The 21,427-nt window shown below is 36.0% G+C and overlaps 1 protein-coding gene across 8 annotated transcripts; it reads left to right on the forward strand.

The window, feature by feature from the left end:
• Nucleotides 1-2,668: 2,668 nt before the first annotated feature.
• Nucleotides 2,669-20,083, forward strand: LOC108333979 (DEAD-box ATP-dependent RNA helicase 1). 8 transcript variants are annotated; one of them, XR_008246550.1, is made up of 11 exons: nt 2,669-2,950; nt 4,956-5,041; nt 5,346-7,173; nt 7,277-7,766; nt 8,011-8,162; nt 9,093-9,267; nt 9,466-9,653; nt 9,948-10,032; nt 10,098-10,152; nt 11,061-11,166; nt 19,847-19,879. XR_008246550.1 is itself a non-coding variant. In XM_052871832.1 (11 exons), the coding sequence occupies exons 4-11, from the start codon at nt 7,061-7,063 to the stop codon at nt 19,912-19,914; spliced, it is 1,497 nt and encodes a 498-aa protein (XP_052727792.1). In that variant the 5' UTR covers nt 2,671-2,950; nt 4,956-5,041; nt 5,346-6,029; nt 6,964-7,060; the 3' UTR covers nt 19,915-20,083. The 8 variants fall into 8 exon arrangements, 7 of the variants coding, with proteins under 7 accessions (XP_052727798.1, XP_052727792.1, XP_052727789.1 ...); XM_052871832.1 differs by having other exon boundaries at nt 2,671-2,950; nt 5,346-6,029; nt 6,964-7,173; nt 9,948-10,152; nt 19,847-20,083; XM_052871829.1 differs by having other exon boundaries at nt 2,671-2,950; nt 5,346-5,420; nt 5,778-7,173; nt 9,948-10,152; nt 19,847-20,083.
• Nucleotides 20,084-21,427: the final 1,344 nt, after the last annotated feature.

Below are 21,427 nucleotides of genomic sequence, written 5' to 3' on the forward strand. Positions count from 1 at the left end.
CAAAGTTAAGGTTAAAGGAAATTACAATTAGGTTAGAAGCGATCCACCGTCAAAACCATTTCAGAAACAGAACCCAAAGAACCCCAAATCACAAGATCACATATTCCAAAAAACCCCAAAGTGCAAGATTAGAATCCAATTGCAGATAATCCAAAAACGTGAAATCAAAAAACAAAATCCCAATTCGACAACCTTAACCCCTAAATCGCATTAACAATCTGTAGAGGAGAAACAAGAAACAAGAAGTTCCTAAATTAGAACACTTAATCCCAAACGAAAACCCTAAAATCCCTAAATCACAATATCACAAAGAACCCCAACCATTGTGTCACCAACCTGCAGAGAAAACAAAATAGAAACCCAATCCAAGGAAGGAAACCAAACATCTCTAGTTCAGAATCTAAAAAATAGAACCCCAATTCGGAGCCCTAATACGAAAAGAACCAGAACAAAACTAGAAGAAGAAGAAGGAAAGAAGAAAAGTTCCCTACGATGCTAACCCAAAAATAGAGGAGAGGAAGGAGGAGGGTGTCTCCTAGCGCGACGAGGAACCCACGCTACTGGGTTTGTTTGAAAAAAAGGAAGTCTCGAAAATGGAAGCCAAGAGTTTCTAAAACTCTGTAAAGGGTAAAGTACCCTTTGGAATTTGAACTAACAAAAAGGAAATTAATTAACCCCAATTCCCTCACCACGTAATGAATAACTTGACATATCATTCACTATTGGCTAAGGAGGATATTACACTATTAGCATTTTTAACGCCATCAACAAAAGGACCAATTTGAACCATTTTTACAAAATATGGGACCACTCTGAATAAGTCAAGAATAAGAGAACCACTTTGAACACAACTAACAAAATTAGGGACCAAAATTGGTATTAAGCCTATAATTAAATAATAAATTTAATAATTTCAGAAGTCCTCATTTTTGTTGGAAGTCTCAAATTGATCCTTCAACTTTTTTTGTCTCAATTGGATTCCTAATTTTGAAAAACATAGTAACGTGGCTAAGTAAACAATGACATAAAATCAATAAGATGAATGAACTAGAAACCAAAAACCCTAGCCACATCATCATCTTCAACCTCAAACTAGAAATCCTAGCCACACCATACCATCGTGACACTGCCATCAAACCATTTCGTCAACCAACAAAAACAATGCCACATAACCTTGCACCATCGAGATAACCACCGTGATGTCCATTGACACAAAGACCACCACGAGCAGTTGCGCCTCCTCCATCACACAACTCATTTGCGCCATTGGTTGAGAAATATAAAAAATATGGAAGAACAATGTCTAAAAGAGGAGATAGATTCTTAGAGAAGGTTGACAGATCTTGTAATGAGAACCCAAATGTTTCACCTTTTTTATTAAAAAAGTATTTATGTCACTAACCTTTTTATTATGTCACGTCATTTACAAATTCCACGTCAATATATTTAATCATAATTACTTTTAATATCGTTAAATCAATTTAACTATGAGAGACGTATTGTTTTAAATTTTCAAAATTAGGAATCTAACTGATAAAAAAAACTGATGAATTCATTTAAAACTCAAAAGAAAAAACCTCTGAATTATTAAACCTAATTAATAAGTATAATAACATATTTTTATGAATTGAAGAAAATAAAAATTTAAATGAAGGGTTAAATTGCTCTTCACTAAAACACGAGTGGCCGCCTCCCGGCACAGAACTATAATTTAATGTTTAAATCATGGGAACTGGAACATGCTTCCTTACTAATTTTCAGTTTTCACTACCTACCCGCGCTGGGCAGAGTTAACTTAAAAAACTTAAACTATAGTTTATCCATACTTTTTAAAACTTAAAAAACTTCCACTAGTTTTATTAAAAACTAATTAAACTAATTAATAATATAGTTTAAAAATACTGAATTTATTTTATATTCAGTAGAGTTAACTGCGGTTTAGGTTTTCTATTTGCTTTCTCAATCATGGGCTTCGTTTGCTTTCTGCCTTACATCCCGCTCATTCGCTGCTGCTGTTGAAGGTTGCGCTGTTGAAGGTTGCGCTGTTGAAGGATGCTACCGTTGAAGGATGCTACCGTTGAAGGCTGCAACCGTTGAAGGCTACCTCCGTTAAAGGTTCGCCGTCGTCGAAGGTTCGCCATCGTTGTTAACTCTCTAAATTTGCCTATTTTTCTGTGTTTAGAAGGTAATTTTAGTTTCTTTTAGCTTCTTATTTTCTAGAATTAGGTTAGTTTAGCAATTTTTCTTTAATTTTACAGTTTTGTTAAAAAAATGTTAATTTTGTGTTTTTAAATGATAAATAATAGTTTTAAATAAATAGTATTTTTTTTAATAACAATTTAAAATGTTTTGCTGCTATGTTTTTTTTAATTTCTTTTCTTTTTGCAGATCAACCCATAGTTAAAGGGGCTCAAATATAAGAGTGGGCTGATGATGTTTGGCTAGCAGTGGCTGAAGAAACGTGTTGGCTATTTTGAACTAAAAGCACTGGATTGGGCTGTTTTTGACCATGAGCTGAAGCTAAATGAAACGATGTGTTTTGGAATGCTGCTGCTACATATGGAGTTAGCTGTTGGACAGGTGCTGATTGGGCTGCTGGCTGGAATTGGGCCTACTTTAGTGATGCGTTGCGTTTTGGCAGTTGCCGCCTTAGGGGTCCATTTCCTTCATTTTCATTTAGACAAAGAGGCTCAATCAGATTGGAGGTTTTCTCCTAATTCTCTCAACCCTCGAGCTAGGGTTCCTCAAGTGCAGAAAGAAGAAGAAGTGTTATGACGATGCTTTTACGTGAGTTCCTTGGATTAGATCGGAAGCTCCTCGGCCCAAAGAAAGCAAGCCCATAGTGTTGATCGGACTGGAAGCAGTTAGAGGCACGTGCGGAGCTCGAACAGAAGGTTGACGGTTGAAGAATGAAGCAGAGTTAGTTGAAGATAAGTCGAGAAGCTTCGAAGTTAGTTAACGATTCTTTCCCCTTTCCCCTTTTCTTTTTCTTTTCTGTTTTGGATTTTCCCCTATAAAAAGGGAAGTTTTGTACTGAATAGGTACATGTAGTGGGTGACAGACACTATACTTAGACTAGGTTTTTACAAATTCTCGCTTTAGTTTTAGATTTACTGTTTTCATAGAAGTAGAAACTTTGATCTTTGCTTCGCTGGGGTTCTTTGATCTCTCCATTGGGTGACAGACGATGGAATCTTTGACTCTGGTATCTGTACTTTTGATTTCCAGTTCTTAATGAAAATTGCTCTTTCCAATTTCTGTTTCAATTCACGTTTCTCTCTGCACCTTTAAATTTCCAGCACTGCTATTGTTTGATTTTTATCTTACCTTTATGTTTCTCGCATCTATTTTGTTCAATTTGATTTACTTTTCTGAATTTACGGTTTGGTTTGATATGTTCATTGAGTTTTGCTTGTTCTTGTTGAACGTAGTATAGGATATTTTCATTTGGGTTGTGTATTGTAGATAGGTTCTAATATCTCTGGTTAAAGCCGTAATTCTGAGTTAGATGTGCATAGAATTGGATGATTGAATGAGAATTACCACTGTAAGTTCTATGAACTAAAAAGATCCCAAAGAGGGCTTAACTTTTCAGAATGTCTTTCTGAGAGTAGTTGAGATTCTTTTGTCCAGTCTAATGCACATTTGCCCCGGAATTTTGCTTTTACCTAATGTTCTTAGTTTTGTTTCCATTTATCTTTCTTTAGCATAGATTACAGTTTTATTTTTTCCCCTTTGCATCATTTTATATTAGGTATCTTGCATTCATTTTAGATAAAATCATGCATTGCATTATCATTTAGTTTCTTTCTTTAGATTTTATTTTCTTTTCCCCACCTAGCTTTAGTTTTTAGTAAATAAATAAATAGGCTTAATTCTACAATTTTAGCTTAACAAGTACCAAGTCCACGGATTAGACCCTAGGTTGCCCTTATACTACATTAGTGGGGAACTACGTTTTGTTGACTTTTAGTGCGACCTAAAAGCCTTTCAACAGTCGTCGAAGGCTTTGCCGCACTCTGCCGTCGCCGAACTGTCGAAGGTTCTACCACCATAGTAGAAGATTCTGAGAACACTCCTCCTTTATATGGAAAGAGAAGCAAATCTAGAACCCTTAGGTACGAATGTTTTTCAGGTGTTGTTCAAACATTTTTGAAATGCATTCTTAGTTGTTCAAACATTTTGTTAGACATCTGGTAACGATTGCTTGTACGTGGAGGGAGCATCTAGGGTTCTTTCATCATCCGTGGCCAAGGTACTTTATTATTCCAACAAAGGTTTTAAATTACCATCTGGGGTTCTTCCATCATAGTTAAACACTGCACCATGCTTTGCCAGCATTTCTGCTATTGCTAGGTACCCATCATGAAACCGAGTGTTGTAGTAGCTTGCTGTTAGTTCTGCTGTGACCTTGCCTTGTAGTGCCAATGAATTCCAGCAACTTTGGCAGATAATTTCACCCCACGCGAGTTGAATATGCCTTTGGCTGATGCAAGGATTCTCTCACCGTGTTCAACAAGTTTGGTGGAGTACCAATCAAGGAAGAATTGTCCGTATTCTGAGTTCCATGTTCCTTCCCTACGGAAAAATCCAGTTTCCTCAGGAAAATTGTTGTACTGGCCTGAGTCATGGGGTCCACTTCTTCCCCAATCTTTATTCCCAATGGCCTAAATGCTAGGAAACCTCCAAGTTCCATTGCTTTCAGGATAAGATGGATATCTTAGCTCCCCACAAGGACCCATCCCCATCTGAATTTCCTGCAAATGAATTTAGTCTCAGTACTTCATATCTGAAACCAATTCCTCAGTTCCTAGTTTATCATCAATTTATAAGTGCTTTCCCTCCATTCCCCTTACACTTGTATTTTCCTTGCTGTTTATTCTTCTATAACAGTAGAAGTGTCTTTAAACTTTTACTTACTCATTAGAGATGTAACCATGCATATAATGTTACAGGTGAATTCTTGGCACTTACTGGAGGAAGGTTGAGTGGGAAGGAAATAGTTGCTGCTAGACTGGCAACTCATTTTGTCCTTTCTGAGGTTTGATTATCTTTAGTCTCTGCAATCTATGACTTTCTCTTTTCATAAAGTTTCATCCAAAAAGGAAAAATTCAATCAAATGAATTTCAATTATAACAAATATGCTTATCAGTTTAAAAAGAAAACCTCATCTTGTTTTAGGCCTATGGTAAGCAGCTCTAATAGATTTGTTTACATTTTCTGTTTTCTGCTCTCAGGGGTCCATTGAAATAATGTCTTGTCAAATTTGTATGAAAAAGGAGAAAAATTAGTAAAAGAAGCTCTAAAAGATCAGTACTTGTTTATGATGTTTTTCTGTTTGTAGATAGAATCAATTCTCCAAGTTGTAGGATCAACTGCACTTATTCAATTTACAAGCAAGGAGCTTTTATGTGCTGAGGTAAGTATGTTTTTCACAGCAGAATGCAATTTTTTTTCCCTCTATGTTTTTTATTAATTATCATAATCAATTATTTGAATAATTCACCTCTGGTTATTAGAGGCAAGCATTGTTTTTGCATATCTGTGCTTCAACTTTGTAATTCCTCCTTCTAATAACCTTATTGTGTTATATCAAATATCAACATCAGATATTTCCCTTCAAGGAATGAGGCTTTTTTCTGATGATGTCGTCAAAATGTGAGAATTTAAACAGGGTAAAACATGATATACTAGAGAATTACAGCAGATACATGTAGGTTATACTTTACATGTTACACATAGGTTGCTATCAATGATAGCTAGCTATTGTTTACAGGAGTAAATATCTTAAAACAAGACATAGTTACTACTTAAAGTAAAGCTCAACAAGCCTCTTCAAAGTGTCAAATACACTAGTGAAAGGATTAAGCTCAATAGGGGAGTTCAGTCCTATATCAGGAAATTAGTTTGTAAGTGCCTGCTGCATTCCAAACATAGACATCATAGCAGCCAGCTGACTATTGGACATGACTTCACAATCCTGTGGTGTATCTTTAATTTTGCTTGGCTCATATCCAAACTTTGTAAGGTAAGACTTGTACTTCTCAATAAATTCAGGTCCAGGGTTAGGTGTCCTTGAATATATCTGATATTCATTAATAACTATTAATCAAAGAGCTGTGTGATGCAGTGTTGTTTCTTTTCTTTATCTAAACTAACAAATAGCATTAGATGTCACATATGACATCGTTGAAAATTCAAATAAAGCTTTTATGAATGAAGTTCAATGACTACAAAGTTATAATGTTTGCTTAACACATGGTTCAAGATTCAAGAATATTTAAGTTCAGTAAATACCTGGATAAAACTTTTATCCTTAGCTCCCGAAACAAGATGTTTGCCCTGAATTCACAAGGCCTGATTCTTTTTTGGGTTTATGAAAACAGGTGAAAAAAATGGCCCTTCATAACATGAATACAACAATAAAAAAAATATGTGAACTTACAAGCAGAACATGATTGCATGAGCTAAAGTATATTTTAAGATTCCTTTGAACCTTTCATGTCTAAGTTCCATATCATGTATTCTTTTTTGCACAGATTAATTCTCAAAATTGGTTGCTACCTTGATGGAAACCCGGCATGCTTCCATCATACCTGTTTCTATTCTTTAATTTATGGTGACCTTGATTCTGTACAGATTAACTCTCATCTAGTTTCAAGGAGTGGATTTAATCCAAATCTGTTTTTAGGTTCTAATTAATTAGATTTGGATTTCGTCTTTCCAAATGTTGTTTAATGGGTGTCTCCTTGTGTAGATTTGGTGTTTCATATGCCTAAATCAGAAGCTGTAGCATATTCTTTTGTGCACAATGTATTGAATGCAGAATTCTTGAATAAATAGTTAACTGAACTATTGCAGTGTAACTGGACTAAAAAAGTTCAGTTTAGTTTTTTTGAACTATTTTTTAGTTCAGTTTAGATTACTTGAATGATTTTATAGTTAACTATAATTGTTTATAGTTAAGTGCAGTTTAGTGCACTTTGCCCACCCTACCTACCCCTCCGTCGACCCCTATGTTACGTTACAACGAAAAGGGTTTAGGGTTTTTGTGAAGCAATGGACAAAGAAAACCAACAAAGTGTGCCGGTTCTGCCATGGATGCGCCACCCCGTCGACGTCACTCGCTGTGAACAACTCTCCCTCCGCAGAGTTCCTTTTCTGGACCGCAGGTACTTCCTCTTACAATCCATTGATTTTGATTTCACTCTGCATTACTCACGCTATCTATCAATCTTTCGAATTAATTCCACTCACAATTTTCAATTTCACCAGATTAAAGTCGGCGCTAGAGAACATGGAAATATCAAATCTGTTTCCGGTTCAAGTCGCGCTGTGGCAAGAAACTATTGGACCAGGTAACTTTGAGCGAGACCTTTGTATAAACTCGCCCACAGGAAGTGGCAAAACCTTGGCCTATGCTCTTCCCATCGTGCAAAAGTTGTTGCCTACTTCCACTGTCAAGTGCCTTCGTGCTTTGGTTGTGGTTCCCACCCGCGACCTTGCCTTGCAGGTTAAACAGGTTTTCGATGCTATTGCATTGCCATTGGGCCTGCGTGTGGGGTTGGCTGTTGGTCAATCTTCGGTTGCTGATGAGATATCTAGTCTCATTTACCTACCGGGCGAAGAGGAGGGTGTAGATCCTGGGTTTTTGTCTCCGTTCTGGTTTCAAAGTAAGGTGGACATATTGGTGGCAACCCCCGGAAGGCTTGTGGACCATGTCAACTTGTCTAGGGGTTTCACATTGAAGCATCTTCATTATCTTGTGAGTAGTGAAATTAGTTACATGACACTCTTTAATGGAATGGTTATTGTATCGTATGTTTCTTATAAGAAAGAATGTGGTAACATTATTGACTTTCACGAGTACTGTTTGGCGTGATTTTTAATTTATAGGAAAAATGAATATCTTCTTGTGTGGAAATTCAACTCAATGGAAACCAATTTCGGCCCTTAACCTTTTTGCTTTTCTTCTTTTGTGTGTATGTTGACAAGTTAAATGGTGTTAGGTGGTTGATGAAGCTGATCGGTTGCTCCGGGAGGACTACCAGTCCTGGTTGCCCACCGTACTTAAGTCGACCCAATCTAGCAACAATGATTATGGTGGTGATGATGTTTTCCAATTGGGGTTCCCTTATTCTCCCTGGAGTAGAAGAACATGGTGGGTTTAAAATTCATTTGAATCTCCCTTGAAATGTTCGTATCAATGAAAAATGGAAAACATTGTGTGTTGCCCAGTGGATATAGTTGGTTAAGTGGACAACTGTTGCTCTTTCATTGTCTATGTTCTGATAGTTCTAGTAACTATGTTAATTTGAATAAACTTAAAGAATATATTAAATAAGCATGGTTTTATTCTTCTACTAAATGTAGCTATGCTTTTTTGGTTTCTTATCGGTATTTATATAGTAGCATTCAAGTGTTTGTTGTTTTACTTAAATGATGGAATTAAAAATAGCATTTAACTGTTGGCTAACTTTTTCAAATGATTAAATTTAAAATTTGATACATGAATATAAATAAGACAATGATGATCGTTACTCAGTCAACTATTGTTAGTTCATAGATGTTTTGTGTATAAATGTGGTTGGCTGTTCTATTCTAGATAGCTGAATGTAGACAAATGGAAATGATAGTCAACAGTGAATAGAGTCTCTGACCTCTCTCTATCTCTCCTCTTCTTTCTATCCTCTAGATTCTGTTATTCCCTATTTCCCTTTCCTCACCCAGTCTTTCTGTTTCTTTCACCTTTCCCACCTAAATTCCATATCAAAATATTCAGAAAATAACTCAATAATAATATATGTGTAGTTTTTTAGCTATAAAGTTTTATACTTTGTATTGTTGCATTAGTAGTCTTAATAGTCACCAACACTTTCAATTTTTAAAACAAATATTAGGAAGACTAATAGTGTAATTTTCATATTTGTTTTTAAATTCAACACTTTTACTGTGTTAATAGTCAAACTATAGTATTAAAACTTAAATTGATCTTTAGTTATTGTTTTTATAGTTCCTATTGTCTTTATCTTTTCATTTAATAGACAAATGAATGCTCATCGGACTTTTGCTTGACTAATTTTTTCTGTAGTAGTGGAGTTGAGAGGGGGTCTAACCCTCACTCTAGGCTGGCAAAGGTGGTTTTGTCTGCGACATTAACTCGAGATCCAGGAAGGCTTGTTAAGCTTAATTTGCATCACCCTTTGTTCCTCAGTGCTGGCAAAATGCGGTATAGGCTCCCAGAAAATTTGGAATCATTCAAACTGGTATGACATTTTATAGGATTTTTTGTTTTTTTTTTAAATTTCTAAAGGGTGTGATTGAGATCATTTGAGCCTTTGTCACCATAATTTGGCATGTATTACAGCTATCTAGTTACTAGATTTAATTTTTCATGAATTTAAAATTTTGTTGGTTATAATGAAAAAATTCCCTTTGTACTTTTATATTTTGATGTATTGCAGATCTGTGAAAGAAAGGTCAAACCCCTGTACTTGGTTGCCCTTTTGAAATCCCTAGGAGAAGAAAAATGCATAGTTTTCACAAGATCTGTGGACTCAACACATCGTCTATGCAATTTGCTGAATTGTTTTGGAGATCTGCAAATTGACATCAAAGAATATTCTGGTCGCCAACATCAACGTGTAAGAAGGTAAGTTTTGATTTACTCGCTCTAAACATTTAGTTGATGTTTTAAACTTTGAGCTAAATGCTCTCCTTGTAGACTGGACATTATGCAAAACTTGTTCTGAAAGACCTTTTCATCTTTGGACGAGTAGTGTGTTTATAGTTTTGACTTTAAGATTAGCTCATTTTGTTTGAAACAACATATATTAAAAGGCTTACTAAATAGTACTTTTGAAATTGAAATAATAGTGATATATCCCAAATTTATTGAAAACTATACAGGCCCAGTGTTTTGACAAAAAATGCTTCTTCTCTACAGCAAGACACTGAATGAATTTAGAAAAGGGCAGTTTCAAGTGCTTGTATCTTCTGATGCAATGACTCGTGGAATGGATGTAGAAGGGGTAAGAAATGTTATTAATTATGACATGCCCAAATACATAAAGACTTATGTTCATCGAGCTGGCAGGACTGCAAGAGCTGGCCAGACTGGGCGTTGCTTTACATTGATGTCAAATGACGAGGTATGAAGTTCTCTTGTCTCATTCATGGTCTTTTGTTGTGCTAGATCGAGTTTTATGACATTTGAGCCATGAAAGAGGCTAAATTACGACTTCATAATGACTACTAACTAGATTCAACAATTACTTTCTTTTCCCAGTAGGTTTTTTTACTCACTAAGCAACTAAGTTGATCTCTAATATAGATTAGGCGATTAGTTCAGTAGCTTATGCTCGGTACTATGATCATGATATATACATATATATTTTAATAGTTTTTCTTTTTACTAATAAATTCAACAATTTCTTTTTTTAGTAACATTTTGTACTCACTAATCAACTAAGCTGATCACTAATTTAGATTAGGTGGGTGACTTGTCCTTGGTGCTATGCACATGGATATATATATATATATATATATATATATATATATATATATATATATATATATATATATATATATATATATATATATATATTAATGCCGTTTTTCTCAAAGATGCAGAATTACATTCCTGAGAATTGAATTTTAACCCAGTTCAATGGCATGGTGCGTTTCAAGTAGCCAAACTCACTTAGTGGATTACGACTGTTGTTATCATTGGGTGCTCTTCATTGATGTTTTCTTTCTGCTGTGTTGTTTGTTTCTTGTAAATGAATTAAGAAAGATCTCTTATCTGGTAGGCTCTTTGTATTCTTCTCTATCTTTTTGGATTTCTTTTAACAAAAAGATTGAACTTAATTTGTTTTGGCTTGAATTATGAAAAGGATACCAGCACTTGCTGCTTTGGCTTGAATAGATACTTATCATTCTTTATTTAAGTTTATGTTGGCACTCTTTCATCCCAATGACTCACAAATATAATTTGTCACTACTAGAGTCTGAATATTGTTTTCCTAAATCATTCTTGTCAACACTTGTCTCATTCCAGGTTGGACGGTTTAAGAGGTTGATGAAAAAGGCTGAGGCTAGTGCTTGTCTTGAGCATACTGTTCCTTCCCATTTGATTGAAGAACTTCATAGTACCTACCAATCAGGTAAATATTTGAAATTCGACTTTTGGTGTGTAATGCACAAGCACCTTTCTCAACCATTGCCATGGGTGGATAGACTGCATTGACATTGTTATAGCTTAACGAATATGCATACATGGGATAAAGGGACAAAAAGGCAGACACAGTATTTGTGAAAGCTTCTATTTTTAATTGAGTCACCATTGCAATAAAAAAAGAAAGATATACAGCCTAGAATTATTGCAGCTCATCAAAAGGATAAGATGGGAATCCAAGAGACAAAAATGACAGTCTAATGCAGCTCACTAAAAACATAACAAAAGAAAGTCCTAGACTATTTTGGAACTTGGATTTGATCTTGGGACCATTGATCGTCTATGGGCTGATTTTGTAACTTGGGCTTTTTTTCTGATGTCCCTTACAAGCTAGAGATAAAAAAATATCAGCCAGCTCTAGCTTGGATAATTTTGATGTAAAAGGTTTAGCTTTAGAAAGAGGGTTTTGAATAGAGCTCATCTAACAGTTTTTCAAACAAGTTTACAAAGACTTTCGTAAACATCTTAATGATGACAAAAAGTTGAAAACCCGTGCAATAGAAAGAGTCAACGAAACGTTTTGGTTCCCCCCTAACTTGGACTACATTTAGTTTTCCTTTACCAACTTCAAGGTGTTCCCCTCTTGACTTACAATTAGTACACTGAGACAAACATTAATACACTTTAGATTTGGAGCAGAGTTTTCATTATCTTACAATGAGAAACTCCTAATTTACAATGAGTGCACCAAGCCACTATTGACTTACAATGTGTACACCATGCCGCACTTGACTATCATCTAACTATCATCTAATCTACGCTTAAGATTCAACACTGATAGGTTTCCGAACAAGAAACCTGATCAAGAACTCTCTCTCAACCTCTCACAACAAAGAAACAGAGAAGAATGAAAAGAATCTGGTATTATTCACAAAGGATAGTCTGTACAACCAAGATACAGGGGCATAATCCCCTTCACAGGTCTAAGGCCTGTCAACAATCAAAGTCTCAAAAAGCCCCTTCTAACTATACAATCAATCTATTTATACAACTGCTTTTCCCGCACTTCCCTAACTGTTAAAGCAGTTAGGTCATTAAAGCTAATTAGTCTTCTTTCTTCTCTCGTAAACTATCCATCTCCTCTCATTCCTATCAAACACCGAGTACACAATACCCCTTCAGGCAGAGTACACAATACCCCTTCAGGCAGAGTACACAATACCCCTTCAGGCAGAGTACACAACCTCTCTAGATTATATAACAAAAATTGTTATGAATACAAGTTTCACTCTCAACAAAGGACTTACAAAGAGTCTAAAATTCACAACTATGAAGGATTTACAAAGAACACTCACTCTAGAAGATGAACCTTTACAAAAGCACTTAGAAGCTATAATCACGTAAGGCATTTATAGATTGTTTCACATTTGTTTTCCATAATGTTTAACAACTTCAACAACACTCAGTTCTCACTCAAAGTTCTCAACAACTTTGATTTGCATTGGGTTTCTTCGATTTATTATTGAACGTGACTTACGTTGATAACTTTTATTGTTGAACGTTTTGTTTGGTGAAGGACAACCTTTTTCTTTGTAGCTAGTTCTATGTTAAGCTTCGAGAGAGAGAGAGAGAGAGAGGAGAAAGTAGAGACATGTTGAACGAGAACAAATTTTATTGAAACTCAACTAATGAGAAAGATCTGTACATGAAAGTATTTATACAGCTGTCTAATATGGTCAACTATTAACTATAGTTGACCATTGACCATAGTATATGTTAAAATGTATTATGTTTATGTTGTTGTTTGATGTTGTTTGTGTGTGTACCCAACTTGAGAAGTGGGTTATATTGTGTAATTGTGTTCTGTCATGGTATTCTATATATATATATATATATATATAGAATACCATAACCTTGTAACTTACACTTTTCATATATGAATAAAATGTCTTAGTGTTCTAACATGGTATCAGAGCTGTGAGAGTTTGAGTGTCCGAAAAAAAAAAGAGAGTGAAAAAAAAGAGAGAGAGTGAAAAGAGAGAGAGTAAGAGATGGTTGATCTTGCAAACAGTGTCCCTGGTTCAGTTGACCAAGTGAGTCAACTATAGTGATTGGAGTCTGCAGATGAATGTTCTTCTTGGATCCCGGCGTTTGGGATGTTGTGGAGTGTGGGAAATGAAAACCCACAAAGAACGAAGAGCAAATTTGCGGCCCAGTTTGTTGCGGTGAAAAAGACGCGAGTGAAGGACAGAGAAGTCCAGCTGTGGTGAGAAGATAGCAAAGGAGGCATCTTCAAAAGACGCATGCACGGGACAACTGTGTTAGGCAAGACCGGCTTCAAACTCTGAGAAGGGGAGTTTGAAAATTTGAAGGAGATGAATTCGGAACACTCAAGACCAAGACGATCCAGGGAGTAGAGGTTGAGAACAGATAGAAGAGGTCTGGGAGAAAAAGTCGAAATAGAAGACCCATTTAAAGTTTACGGGGGAGTTTTGTTGGGTAAACTTTAAATATTTGTTTGGACCCATGCACTAGAAAATGTTTTGTTTGTACGTGAAATAAGTGCACCGAAAGTGAGCACTAAATCAGCCACCATATCTTGGATGTTTGTGCTTTTAACTATGTTAAATAAACACTTGATGGGAACAAGAATGTGTGGCACACTACAAGTGTGTGCACCGTGGTGGAATGGAGAGAAAGGGAAGCCCACGGTTTTGTGGGAGAAAAAACAGAGAGAGGGAGAAGTGTATTGTCAAGTGGCACACCACCGAGAAGAAGAAAGAAAGAAGTGGGTATTCTTGTGTGTGAGAAGAAAGAAAGGAATATTGTGAGTGTGTGGAAAGAGAGAAAAATAGAGTGTGGTGTGTGTGCCGTGAAGTACCAGAGAAGAAAAGAGGGGTTGCACTTTGTGTTGGGTTGTTATTTTGTGAGTTGTTTTTTGTGAGTTTGAGAGATTAAAGTATTGTGTTTGTATGTGTATGTTCTGGATAGTTGTCCAGAAAATTTATAATAATAAGAGTACATTTCCCAGATTTATACAAAGTGGTTTAAGAGAGCGTTTAAAATTTCTACAAATTGGTATCAGAGCCAGACCCAGTGTGCCACTGCTGTCGCCGCCAGTTTCCGCCGCCGCCGATGCTATCACCGTCGCCGCCGCCGCCGTCCGCCGCCGTCCGCCGCCGCCGTTTGTCAGGCAAAGTTGAGGGTTAGGTTCGCCTAGTGAAGCGCGACCCAACCCTGGTGGCCGCTTCCTCAGAAACCTCCACACGCTCCTCCACGCGCAGCTTCTCTCCGATCTACGCCGGCCACCGTCCGGCCACCGTCACGGTTTTGACCGGTGACCAGCGGATCTGGACCGTCTTCTCGAGCGACGGCCAACATCGTCGGAGTCAAGAGCAGACTCCTCTTCACGCGCCGCCACGCGCCACCTATCTCCAGCAAGTTCCCGGCGCGTGGTCCTCACGCGCCGCCTGTTTCCGGCGACTCTCCGGCGCGTGTTCCTCACGCGCAGCCTTCTCTGTGCTGGGTCGACACTGTGCCATTGCAGACAGTTTTTCGTAGCTTCCTCAGCGTGTTTTGGCCCCTTGCTTCGCTGGTTTGGTAGTTGTTGTTTGCACCTAGGGTTTTCTCTCTTAAATTTCACATTGGAGAGCTTCATTTCTTAGTATGGTTGAAGAGGGATTCTGATTTCCCATAGTCATAAGACCTTGTTTCTTTTTGGATCCTACTCACAAATCTAGAATGACATCGTCTACTAAAACTAATTTCTCCTTATCTGCCACTTCAAGGAACGGAGCTAATGGAGGATGCCATAGTAGTCGAAGTGGGTATGTGCAATGTTCAAATGAAGAGTATCAAGAATTTTTGAGATACAAGTTTGAGAAATCCACTGGCCATTGTCAGTTTCCTTTAGTGCCAAGTATGTCAAGTGCACGTATCTCACAATCTGCGGAATGTCAAGATTCATGGATTCTTGATTCAGGTGCCTCAAATCATTTGTCTGGTAACACTCGTTTGTTTTCCTCCATTACCTCTCAAAAAGTTCCTCAGTTAGTTACTATTGCCAATGGATCCAAATTGACATCTCAAGGAATCGGCAAAGTGTCTTTATCTCCCTCACTGAACTTAAATTCTGTTTTGTATATTCCTCATTGTCCTTATAACTTAATGTCCGTGAGTCAATTGACACGTTCATTAAATTGTTCTATAACATTTACTGCTACTTCCTTTGTCATACAGGAACATGGTACGGGTCGTCGAATTGGAGAAGGATATGAGTCAGGAGGATTGTATTTCCTAAAACCTACCTCTCTTGTTTCTTGCATTTCAACTTCATCTCCTAAAATTTTACATGATCGTTTGGGTCACCCAAATTTGTCTAAGCTGAAGTTGATGGTTCCAAGTCTTAAACACATTCCTGTCTTAGATTGTGAGTCTTGTCAGTTAGGAAAACATGTTAGATCTTCTTATCCAAAGAAATCTGAGACACGATGTAAGTCTATTTTTTCTACCATTCACTCTGATATTTGGGGACCGAGTCGGGTTACTTCCTTTGGTTTTAACTATTTTGTAACCTTCATTGATGAATTTTCTCGATGTACGTGGGTTTATCTTATGAAAGAGAGATCTGAACTTTTAGCCATTTTTATGTCCTTTGTTAATGAAATTCAAAATCAATTTGGAAAGACAATTAAAATTCTCAGAAGTGATAATGCTAAGGAATATTTTTCTACTGCATTTTCTTCATTTTTATCTTCCAAAGGAATTTTACATCAGTCAACATGTCCTCACACTCCACAACAAAATGGCATAGCTGAGAGAAAGAATAGACATCTTATTGAAACAGCACGTTCTCTGATGTTAAATACTAATGTTCCTGTTCATCATTGGGGGGATGCAATCCTCACTGCCTGTTTTCAAATCAATAGGATGCCGTCTTCCTCTCTTGAGAATAAAGTTCCTTATTCTGTTATTTTTCCAAATGACGCCCTATATCATATTCCCCCACGTGTATTTGGGTGTACATGTTTTGTCCATAATGTTTCTCCTGGTCTTGATAAACTTTCTCCCAAGTCTATTAAATGTGTCTTTTTGGGATATTCTCGCATTCAGAAAGGATATAGATGTTATTCTCCCTCCACAAGAAGGTATTATATGTCTTCTGATGTCACCTTTTTTGAGGATACACCCTTCTTCTTGTCTTCCAAGGAGTATCCTTCATCTGTTGAAGAGATGCTTCCTATACCATTATGTGATCCCTTGGTCATTCCCGCTTCTCCATCTTCAGCTCAAACTCAGAATGCACAAGATATTGTTGAACCACCTTCCTCCGTGCCTGAAGATCCTCGAGACTCAGCTCCTTCTCCATCAGATTCTCAAACCATGGATCCTTCATCCTCTTCGTCCTCTCTTGACTCAAATCAAGCTTGGCCTATTGCTCTTCGAAAAGGTATTCGATCTACTCGAAATCCTTATCCTGTTTATAATTTTTTAAGTTACCATCGTCTGTCTCCTACATATTTCTCCTTTGTTTCCTCCCTTTCTAACATCAAAGTTCCTAATAATGTTCGTGAGGCACTTGATCACCCTGGATGGCGACAAGCCATGATTGATGAAATGCAGGCACTTGACAAAAGTGGCACTTGGGACCTTGTACCTCTTCCTCCTGATAAGAAACCCGTGGGATGCAGATGGGTATATGCTATTAAAGTTGGTCCTACTGGTGCCATTGATCGTCTTAAAGCTCGTCTAGTCGCAAAGGGATATACTCAGGTTTATGGTCTCGACTATTGTGATACTTTTTCTCCGGTGGCCAAAATCAGTAGTGTTCGTCTATTTCTTGCCATGGCTGCCATTAGACAATGGCCACTTCACCAGTTGGATATTAAAAATGCCTTTCTTCATGGTGATCTGGAAGAGGAGATATACATGGAGCAACCTCCTGGATTTAGTTGTGTTGCTCAGGGGGAGTCTAAGTTAGTTTGTAAATTACGTCGTTCACTCTACGGTTTGAAACAATCACCTCGAGCTTGGTTTGGTAAATTTAGCCATGTTGTGCAACAATTCGGATTAAAACGATGTGAAGCAGATCATTCAGTGTTTTATGGGCATTCTACTCCTGATAAATGTGTTTATCTAATGGTTTATGTTGATGATATTGTAATCACAGGAAATGATGTTGCAAGAATTGCTCAATTAAAGGATCATTTGTTCAACCACTTTCAAACTAAAGACTTAGGTCGGTTGAAATATTTCCTTGGTATTGAAGTGGCACAATCAAAAGAAGGAGTCATCATTTCACAAAGAAAATATGCCCTGGATATTTTGGAGGAAACAGGTCTGACAGATTGCAAGCCCATTGATAGTCCTATGGACTCAAATAAAAAGTTAATGAAAGACCATGGTGAACCTTTCTCAGATCCAGAAAGATACAGAAGGTTGGTTGGAAAACTGATATATCTCACCATAACAAGACCTGATCTTTCTTATCCAGTGGGAGTTGTGAGCCAATTTATGCAAAATCCTCATATTGATCATTGGAATGCCGTGGTCCGCATCCTTAGATATGTAAAAGGGAATCCAGGTCATGGACTATTGTATGAGAACAAGGGAAGTACTGAGTTAGAAGGATATTGTGATGCAGATTGGGCTGGTTGTCCGAATGATCGAAGATCTACTACAGGATATTGTGTACTCCTTGGAGGGAACCTTGTATCATGGAAAAGCAAGAAACAAAGTGTTGTTGCTCGATCTAGTGCAGAAGCTGAATACCGATCTATGGCCATAGCTACATGTGAACTTATATGGATCAAACAACTCCTTCAAGAATTAAAATTCTGTGAAAACAAGCCTATGAAGTTGTATTGTGATAACCAAGCAGCTCTTCACATTGCCTCCAATCCAGTGTTCCATGAGAGAACAAAACATATAGAAATTGATTGTCATTTCATCAGAGAGAAGTTATTGTCCAAGGATCTCATTACAGAATTTGTCAATTCTAATGAACAATTTGCAGATATTTTTACTAAGTCTTTAAGAGGGCCTAGGATTCAGTTTATATGTTCCAAGCTTGGTGCATATGATTTATATGCTCCAGCTTGAGGGGGAGTGTTAAAATGTATTATGTTTATGTTGTTGTTTGATGTTGTTTGTGTGTGTACCCAACTTGAGAAGTGGGTTATATTGTGTAATTGTGTTCTGTCATGGTATTCTATATATATATATATATATATATATATATATATATATAGAATACCATAACCTTGTAACTTACACTTTTCATATATGAATAAAATGTCTTAGTGTTCTAACAGTATAGTTAACCCCTAACTATTAGATACAACTCAACTATTTACTGTGTACACTAACAGTCCCCCTCAAACCCAAGGTGAAGAGTTATCAACAGAGAAACTTTTCGCATTGAGTTTGGCAAATAGTAAAGCTAACCAAGTGGAAGAAAGGGGTTTAGTTAAAACATCTGCCCATTGATCAAGAGCAGGAATATGAAAAATCTGTAACTGTTTGGCCGTGACTTTTTCTCTAACAAAAAGAACATCAATCTCCATATGCTTGGTACGGTTATGGAAAACTGGATTGTGAGCAATGGAGAGTGCACTATGATTATCACACAACAGAGCAGGTGTAGAAAATATTGATAATTCGTAATATTGATATGAGATAATAGAAAATATCGATAACCCCAAAATGTTGTGAGAATCGAAAGCCATGATGGGTTATGGGAAAGTATTGTGGACAAAAGAAAATACAATATATATATATATATAAATATATATATATATATATATATATATATATATATAGATAGATAGATAGATAGATAGATAGATAGATAGATAGATAGATAGATAGATAGATAGATAGATAGATGGATGGATGATGGATCATTAAAAAATTAAAAATAAAATCGAGGGAAAATACCACCAAATTCATGTTTTAAAATACCGACAAAATATAAGAAACGTTTTAAAATTTCTAAGGATCCAATGGGCTGTTTTTCTGATGTGTCCGTGTAGTCTTCATGATAAAAAAATACCATAGGTTATTGTATTTGAACTAATAAATTGAGATGATTTTTGATACCCAGAAAAGGATTGAATATATAATATTACACTTGTCCCTTCATAAGATTTCTAAAATATGATAATTTTATAGCGCATGGACCTGGGATAGCTTAATGCATGATTTCTTTTATCTTTTTGCTATTTAAAAGTTACTTGGATGTTTCTTATTCAGTGTCACGATTCCATTATGCATAATAGTCAGCTCCGCAGCTATTTCCTACACTAAAATATATTTCTTCCTGTACCTCAAAAATTCTCAATTTGTGCTTTTGTTTTTTTCAGACAGTAGTCCGAAAATAAATAAAAAAATGACTTTTGGATTATATAGTCTAGGAAGTAACTTATTTTATATGGGTGTGCAAAAAAAAAAAAACCATGGAGCTGCAGAAAGACACTGTTTTATGCGTAGCAACATAGGCCTTGGGTGAACCCAAACATTTCTTAATAACCTTTTTCTTTATGCTGTTTTTTACTTACAATACTTTTTTCACTTAAATGTGTTGGATGTAGATTACAAATTCTGGTTTAACTTAATTCGATGCCAAACCAGACATGTACTAAGTCTCTGACATGTTCCATTGTTGGCAGCACTATCAAAATTAAAGGAGATAATATTGGAGAATCGCAGGAAGCCCAAGGATAAGTCCTGTCAATAGATCAGAAAGAGAGAAAAGAGAAAAAGTATTTCACGGGAATGGCTGCCAATGATTTATATAGATAGTGAAGTTAATTTATTTTATTACTTTACTAGAGTTAACCTATTTTAAGATTCTTGTAGAATGATATTTATTACTGTTTTATTTAATATATCATTGTTTTTTATAACCTTACTATTTTCATTTAAAATAATAATAATAATAATAATAATAATAATAATAATATAATAGTAATAATAATAATATAATAGTAATAATAATAATAATAATAATAATAATAATGTACTCTACTGTTGAATGACAATTCCAAATACTCTAGACATTAAAGTGACATGTGATTCTTAAGATAGTTTTTTCAGGACAGTAATGAATCCAGTGACGGTATTGGATTAGCGAGTTTGTTCGAACTCGTAATCACTCGTTAAACAGCATCATCTTTTATATATTAAATAAATAAATCTTATGCAAAACATTATATATATTTAAACACTTATTAATTATGATTTTGGCACGTAGAAATAGTGCTGAATCCCAACCCTTTTAAAATGGTTTTCCTTCAAAATGTGCAGGCAAGCCTTGTAGGACTAAGTAGCCTATAAAGCTTGAGCAGTGTTAATTACGAATTTTTAAATTGGATGAAAACAAGAATTAATAAACTTACAGAAAATAGTTAAAGGATCCATTTGAATAATGAAAAACAGGAATTAATCTTTATCGCCTTTTTACGTTTTTAATTATATATTCCTTATAATACCATTTGAGGGAAGCATTAAATAAATTTTGAAAGAAATAAAAGATAATTGATTAAGGTGAGCATTTCAATTAAGCTGACCAATAAATCTTTTCGTGGATATTATTTGAATTTTGATGAATTTTTTTTACATTGAGAAGGTAAAAGTTGGAAACATGGAATTCCGAAAAATCATATGGGTAACTTAGTGAATTATAAGTAGATGTGTTTGGATAGTTTAATAAAACTTTTTATTCAATAAAAAGTTTTCTAATTATATATGATTTTTTGTTATACGATTCTTTAGTTAAACAAGGTGGTTTTAAATCCTCATGGTCGAGAGGATATTCTTAATACTACTCTTGGATGACCTTAACACTCTAGATGTGTTTGTACTGTTGGATATGGTGTGAGGATTTGAGGTTATTTTGAAGTCTCATCGTAAGCCAATCTCATTCATCGTTTAATGTTTCTATAGAGCAAGTTTTGAAGAAGATGAAAATTGACTTGGTAGAGTAGTTACGACAAAAGATGAGAGAAGAACGAGAGTAGATTAGACATGAGTGGCAAGTGATGATGGAAACATTTGACAAGCGTTTAAAGAGCTTAGTACTCTTGCAAAAGCTCCCCAGTATGGTGTAACTCGATCTTTTTCTCGGTCTCCGAGCCAATACTAAAGGGAGTTGTTCAACTACAATTAAAATGAGGTTTGACATTGGCTTTGGTTGTCAAGGTGAGTTGTACACATTGGTTGATTATGTATCTCCCTCTTAATTGGTGGTT

The sequence above is a fragment of the Vigna angularis genome, chromosome 1 (assembly GCF_016808095.1).
Source record: "Vigna angularis cultivar LongXiaoDou No.4 chromosome 1, ASM1680809v1, whole genome shotgun sequence".
NCBI lineage: Eukaryota > Viridiplantae > Streptophyta > Magnoliopsida > Fabales > Fabaceae > Vigna > Vigna angularis.

Coding starts and splice junctions, on each gene's coding strand:
- LOC108333979 (XM_052871824.1), top strand. CDS start 7,061: ATGGACAAAGAAAACCAACAAAGTGTGCCGGTTCTGCCATGGATGCGC. Junction 7,174..7,276: donor GTTCCTTTTCTGGACCGCAG/GTACTTCCTCTT, acceptor CAATTTCACCAG/ATTAAAGTCGGCGCTAGAGA. Junction 7,767..8,010: donor TGAAGCATCTTCATTATCTT/GTGAGTAGTGAA, acceptor AAATGGTGTTAG/GTGGTTGATGAAGCTGATCG.